General features: G+C 47.8%; 1 protein-coding gene across 1 annotated transcript; it reads left to right on the top strand.

Annotated features, from left to right (window-relative positions):
• The first annotated feature begins 3,114 nt into the window (after positions 1–3,114).
• On the top strand, positions 3,115–6,019 carry FNDC10 (fibronectin type III domain containing 10). The gene has a single exon (XM_036396393.2). It carries the CDS (start codon positions 3,396–3,398, stop codon positions 4,068–4,070), a length of 675 nt encoding a protein of 224 aa, XP_036252286.1. The 5' UTR covers positions 3,115–3,395; the 3' UTR covers positions 4,071–6,019.
• Positions 6,020–6,940: the final 921 nt, after the last annotated feature.

Genomic DNA, 6,940 nt, shown 5'->3' with positions numbered 1-6,940 from the left:
AGTTGTCCCTCACAAGTTGTTCCTCACAAGTTGTCCCTCACAAGTTGTCCCTCACAAGTTGATCATCACAAAGTTGTTCCTCACAAGTTGTTGATCACAAGTTGTTCCTCACAAGTTGTTAATAACAAGTTGCTCCTCACAAATTGTTCCTCACAAATTGTTCCTCACAAGTTGCTCCTCACAAGTTGTTCCTCACAAGTTGCTCCTCACAAGTTGTCCCTCACAAGTTGCTCCTCACAAGTTGTTCCTCACAAATTGTTCCTCACAAGTTGTCCATCAAAAGTTGTTCCTCACAAGTTGTTCCTCACAAGTTGCTCCTCACAAGTTGTCCATCACAAGTTGTTCCTCACAAGTTGTCCATCACAAGTTGTTCCTCACAAGTTGTTCCTCACAAGTTGCTCCTCACAAGTTGTTGATCACAAGTTGTCCCTCACAAGTTGTCCATCACAAGTTGTCCCTCACAAGTTGTCCCTCACAAGTTGTCCCTCACAAATTGTTCCTCACAAGTTGTCCCTCACAAATTGTTCCTCACAAGTTGTTCCTCACAAGTTGCTCCTCACAAGTTGTTGATCACAAGTTGTCCATCACAAGTTGTCCATCACAAGTTGTCCCTCACAAGTTGCTCCTCACAAGTTGTCCCTCACAAGTTGTCCCTCACAAGTTGTCCCTCACAAATTGTTCCTCACAAGTTGTCCCTCACAAATTGTTCCTCACAAGTTGTCCCTCACAAGTTGTTCCTCACAAGTTGTTCCTCACAAGTTGCTCCTCACAAGTTGTCCATCACAAGTTGTCCATCACAAGTTGTCCATCACAAGTTGTCCATCACAAGTTACTCCTCACAAGTTGTCCATCACAAGTTGTCCATCACAAGTTGCTCCTCACAAGTTGTCCATCACAAGTTGTTCCTCACAAGCAGCCACAGAGGTTGGTGCCAATCTCCTCCCTGGACATGGCAACAGTGACAGCTCTGGAACAATCACTGCTATCAGGAGGAGGACACAAAGTTTGAAGGAGGAAAATCTTGCTTGGTTTGGCTCCAGCCCCTCGCTGAACACGCTCCCATTGCTCAGGAAGGGCTGTCAGAGCTCCAGTTTTCTGCATCCTGGCTGAATTCCACACGTAAATTTGCCAAGAAGTGCCTTCAGCAGCACAGCACCGCTTCCTGCTCCAATATCTGAGTGTTCTCCAAGCCAGAACTGCACCTTCAGCATCCTTTTCTATGCTGATCCTATTTTTTTATTGATCCCTCTTGGTATCAAAAGAGATTTCTGGCAATTTTCCATAGGCTAGCAGACACCTCCATTCAATCTGGTGAAAAATTAGATGTGGAATACTTGATATTGGTAAATTAAAGATTTCCTCAGGAAACATACACTTGAAAAATCCAGTATTTCCAACAGGAAAAGGTGTCCTGATGTCAGAACATTCATGTTCAATGCATCAGAAAGCAAAATGATTTAAACAAATTCCACACTGCTGCAAATTATACTTTGTGTATATGCAAGCATCACCTTCCAGGTATGATTTAAGTTTGGTTTTGTTCAGGCTGTGAAATAAAAATAGGCCTTGGGATCTTATTTTTGTTGTATTTTCAAGTTACATAATTCAAATGTTGTTTTTAAAGGAAACATGCACAGGAAACTGCAATGTGTTTCTAAATAGGTAACAGTGAAGAACTACAGCAACGTGTTCAGGCACATTTCTGAGGCTTTTAACAAAATAATATGTTAATTATTCTATTTCACAAGTTAAATATAGACAAGTGCTTCTGTTTTGCTATAAAATCTGGAGCACAACTTTATGTAAAACCTGATCAAAACCAAAAAGAAACGTTGCTTTTTTTTTCCCCCTGCTACTCAGAAAAGGACTTAAAGCAACTTTTACCAATTTAACAGCTCGAAGGATCTCCAAACATTGTTTAATTCTGTATTTTTATAATTCTTTCATTAGAGCTCTTTTCTCTCCCCATTTAGACAAGTCAATACTCTCATGTACCTGTCTCAAGGTCGTTCAGAGAACATTAATTAGAGGAATTTGGGGGAAGGCAGGAGGAGGAATTTGGGGGATGCAGGAAAAGGAATTTGGGACAAGGCAGGAGGAGGAATTTGGGGGATGCAGGAAAAGGAATTTGGGACAAGGCAGGAAGAGGAATATCCTCGTTCCTTCTGTCTCAGGGCGTGCATTAAGACCCAGAGCTATTCCTGCTCTCAGCTGACCTCCTGGGAGGGTCTAAAGTACATCCTCGCCGAGTTTATTTAAATTCCCAAAGCCAAGAGGTTGAAGCAGCCTGGGTGTGTGGTTATCACCGTGTTAAAAACAAAATAAAATAAAATAAAATAAAATAAAATAAAATAAAATAAAATAAAATAAAATAAAATAAAATAAAATAAAATAAAATAAAATAAAATAAAATAAAATAAAATAAAATAAAATAAAATAAAATCCGTGTGAGCTCCGGTTCTTCCAACAAGGTTTGCATCAGCTGGAGCTCTGTCACCTTCCCCAGCCCTGCTGGTGTCAGCCCCCGGGCACAGAGGAACCTCTCAGCCATCCCCAGCTCATTTTTGGGGGGTTTAATCCACGTAACGTGAGAATGAGTGTATTTTACAGGTTAAATATGAACAAATGCTTATGTTCTGCTATAAACGTTGAAATAGGATGCTATGTAAAACCAGATCAAAACCACAAACAAATTTTAAAAAAATATATAAATTTTTTTTTTGTATGGGATGAAATCTGCAACTCGACCAAGACAGGACTGAGCAGCCCCCCAAGTCCTGGGGGACACGACCCCAGTGGGCACAGCAGAGCCCGGGGGAGGCACGGAGGGGCTGCACATCCCCTGTGCCGACACTTGTAGGGTCTGAGCATCCCTGTGCCGACACTTGGGGGGACTGAGCATCCCTGTGCCGACACTTGGGGGGACTGAGCATCCCCCTGTGCCGACCCTAAAGGGGTCTCAGCATCCCCAGTGCCCGCACCTGGGGTCTGACCATCCCTGTACCAACCCTTGTCTGAGCATCCCCCCCTTGCGGCATCTCAGCATCCCCCGTGCCCATCCCTGTGGGGTCTCAGCATCCCCCGGGAGATCTCAGCATCCCCTTGTGCCGACCCTTGCGGGGTCTCAGCATCCCCCGTGCGGGTCCTTGCGGGGTCTCAGCACCCCCGTACCCGCCCCCGCGGGGTCTCAGCGCTCCGTTCGCCGTGCGGATCCCCGAGAGCCGCGTCCGGGCGGCCACCAGCGGCCGCATCGGGCGGGTGCTCCTCAGCCCGGCGAGAGTTAACGGCGGCACCGCCTCTCCATTGGCGGCCCCGCGGCGGCTGCCGAGCCCCGCGCATCCACCGGCCCCGCGCTCCGCGCCTCTCCGCGGCTCCATGCGGCCGCGGCCGCCGGCATGCCCGGCACGCCCAGCCTGCTGCCTCCTCTGCTCGCCCTGCTGTGCCTCGGGCTGGCCCAGCCCAACCCCGACCCCGACGAGCCGTGGTGCCCCTACAAGGTGGGCGGCGATGGCGCTGCGGCGGCGGCGGCGGGGGCGCGGCTGTGCTTCCGCCCGCCGGCCCGCGGCTTCCAGTGCTCGGCGCGGGGGTGCCGCGCCCACCGCTCCGCGGGCGGCGCGCTGGTGGCCAACGTGCTGCGGAACGGCAGCGTGCTGCTGCAGTGGGGCATGCGGCACTGGGGGCCGCCGGCTCGCCCCGCCGCCGCCCTGCGCGGCTTCGCGCTCAACTGCTCCTGGGACGGCACCTACACGCGCTTCCCCTGCGACAGCGTGGAGCTGGGAGCCGCGTGTCGCGATTACCTGCTGGCCGAGGCGCACGGCAGCGTGCGCTACCGCCTGTGCCTGCAGCCGCGCTTCGCCCCGCCGCGCCCCGCGCCGCCCGCGCAGTGCGTGGAGTTCCGCGTGGAGCCCGCGGCCATGCGCGACATCGTGGTGGCCATGACGGCCGTGGGGGGATCCATCTGCGTGATGCTCGTCTTCATCTGCCTGCTCGTGGCCTACATCACCGAGAACCTCATGAGCCCCGCGCTCGCCCGCGGAGGGCACGCGGCGGCCGCTGCGCGCCGCGCGTAGTGCGGGAGGGGATGGTGGCGATGGTGGTGGTGATGGTGATGATGGTGATGATGATGATGCGGCGCCCGGCGCTCTCCGGCGAGGGAAGAGGTTTTCCAGACTGTTCTGGCAGCGCTGTGCCCACATTTGCAGGATGCGCGTTTCCAGCGGAGCTCGGAGCTCTCCTTCCTCCTGGGGTGGCTTCTCGGCCGGAGGCGTTCGTGGTGAACTCGCGGCATCTCAGCGGATCAAAAAACAATAGCAGAGGTCCCCAAGTGCCAGAAATCGTCTGTTTTTAAGGGCAAGCGGCAGATCTTACCGAGGGCCTGTTTGAAAAGACTCTCCAGAGCACCCTTATTTTAAGCCTAAAACCTCTTGGTCTTAGAGCCGTGCTTGATTTTTTTCCTGTGGGGCAAAGTTGTTTTAAAGTTCAGGAGGACTGACTGGTGGGACCACAAACCCCATAGCTAAGCGTGTGTTTGATGCAAAGCCCACTTAATCTCGTGGTTTAGGTGGGTTTTGTATTAGGCTTTTTGGTGGTCACAAATCTTGGGGCCACTGTCCAAAAACCACGGGGGTTTTCTGGTCGAGGGTTTTCGACCATCAACATCCAACACCTGCTTTTCTCCCATCAGAATTGTGTTGTAGTTTCACGAAGAGTGCAGGTAAAGGGATAAATTGAATAAGAAAACTCCATTTCGTTGAGCGAGTAGGAACCAACCCTTAATTATAAGATAGAAGTGAGCACCCCCTCGCCCCCTAAAATCCCCTCCTTTAGCAAAGCAGCTGCACTAAGGTAGAAGCTTCTTGACCACAGAACTCACTGATGTTGTAGCCGAGTGTTTTGAGCGTAGGAACACTCCCTGGTAACTCCTCACTTGATGCTGTAGTGAAGTAAGGTTTTAGCCATACTCTAGTACTGATTCTATTGTGCCTTAGTGCTGAGAATTTGTCCCATTTCTATTGGTGTAGCTGTTCCTGTAGTCCTTGTAGTTTTAAGTGTGTCTCCCTCGTGTTCTCGTCTCTGGAATTAGTGGTTGTTGGTTTGTCTGATTGTTTTCTTTAAGAAAAAAAAAACAAACAACCAACTTGGGCTGAGCATTACTTGAAATTTAATATATACACAAAGTAGTTACCTTCAGAGAGGTATTTAGTGAGGTAGTTTTTAGTACGTGTTGTTTGTATGTAGTTAACTGCTGTAACACGAAAAAATTAATTTATTATCACTTAGGAACTGTGCACTTAAAGCAAAAAAAAAAAAAAAGAAAAGTAGGGGGAAGGCTTTTCTGTAAAGGGACTGTCAGGTTCAGTGTGATCTGTTTGTGTAAATGTTTAGCACTGGTGAACGACCTGTTTGCTTTTCCTTGTGAAAGTCGTTTGTGAAGTTTCAACTTGGTGGTAGAGGGTTAATATAGGAAATGTGTGGAATCCTTAATACTACTCAGTATTTGTACTGAACATAATCCCCTCTTCAAGAACTTGGGAGTGGCTGAGGAGCTGAAGGTCTGCATTTCACCACCAGCTTTTCCTTTGTTTGTTATTCCTGCTGTGTTCCATTCTCACCTGCAGCTGACTCCACCGAGCTGTTCTGTGTTTATTACCTTGCTGGATTTAAGCACCTCACTGATGCCTCATTTTTGGGTTTTTATCCCTAAGGAGATGGACTGCTGGAAGAAAAGGCAATTTTGAAGAACATTAAGACAAATGTTGGTCTTTTAAAGGTTTCAGGGTTTTTTTTTTTTTTGCTGTAGCCAGTTCAGCACAGGAGCATTGGAGTGCCACTGATTTTGTACATTTCTATCACCTTTTGTCAAGCAATGTCACTGTTCTGTTCCTCATCTTGTCACGAATTGCCAGATGTGAAAACCAGCTGTATAAACAATAAGCCTTGTACCACCTTGGCATTGAATTTAATAAATTAAGAGGATGATGAAAAGAAATGAAAATTCCATAAATATTTAAAGGTTGAAGATCTTGCTTGACTTCAAAGTGAGTCTGGCCAAACTGGTCATAATAATATTCCGTTGCCTACTGTAAAATTATGACAGGATTAATGGGAAAATAACAGATTTATTCTCTGAATACTTGATTTTATTTACTAGAGGTTTGGATTATAGATAACTGGGTAATTCAGGTGGTAACGCTGATGTTAGTCTGAGGAGATGGAAATTTAATTTACAGTTTGGAACGTGACTGTCTTCAGTAAGACATCTCTGCAGGTAATAATGGATACCAATAATAATAATAATAATAATAATAATAATAATAATAATAATAATAATAATGGTATAACCCTAATGGATGATGGAAAATACAACAGAGAGGGAGAGGTTTTACGAGGAGTAGAGGAGAATGGTGGTGGTGGGAGCAGGAAAAGGCTCTTCTGGAAGTGCTGTGGTGATAATGGGGAAAAAATCCTCAGAAAGCACAAAGGGGAAAAAAATATCAATGGGAGGGCAGAAAATATTTTCAGGAAGCACTGATGTGAGAGTCCTGCCTCACTAGTGAAGTTCAGCTGAGCTGGGGAATAGATTTGTTCCTTTGATGTCCTGGTTTATCTCCTGTATTTCTCCTTCTCCATTACCTCCTCCTGCCATTGAAATAGTGCCAGGAGACAAGTGGAAAAGGGAAAAAATGACAAAAACCTCAGAGAAAAATGGGCTGGACTGAGCAAGGAGGACCGTGATAATTTATTCCTAACAGTGTTGGCAGCGTTCTGCTCCCTGTGGATCCCCTTGGGCCCAGGGCTCATCCAGGGTGTCCAGCCCAATTCTCCTCCTCGGGATGACTCAATCCTGCATCCAAACGCTGCCCTCGGCATCCTCCCAGCCCCGCCGCGGCATTCGGCTGCCATCTAGCGCCAAACTGAGCGAAATTTGTCCTAAAAACCC

The sequence above is a fragment of the Molothrus ater genome, chromosome 23 (assembly GCF_012460135.2).
Source record: "Molothrus ater isolate BHLD 08-10-18 breed brown headed cowbird chromosome 23, BPBGC_Mater_1.1, whole genome shotgun sequence".
In the NCBI taxonomy this organism is placed as follows: Eukaryota; Metazoa; Chordata; class Aves; order Passeriformes; family Icteridae; genus Molothrus; species Molothrus ater.
The sequence above is the reverse complement of the archived record's forward strand: the minus strand, read 5'-3'. Positions and strand labels throughout refer to the sequence as shown.

Bases quoted from the DNA above. Each gene is read 5' to 3' on its own strand.
- FNDC10 (XM_036396393.2), top strand. From the start codon at position 3,396: ATGCCCGGCACGCCCAGCCTGCTGCCTCCTCTGCTCGCCCTGCTGTGC.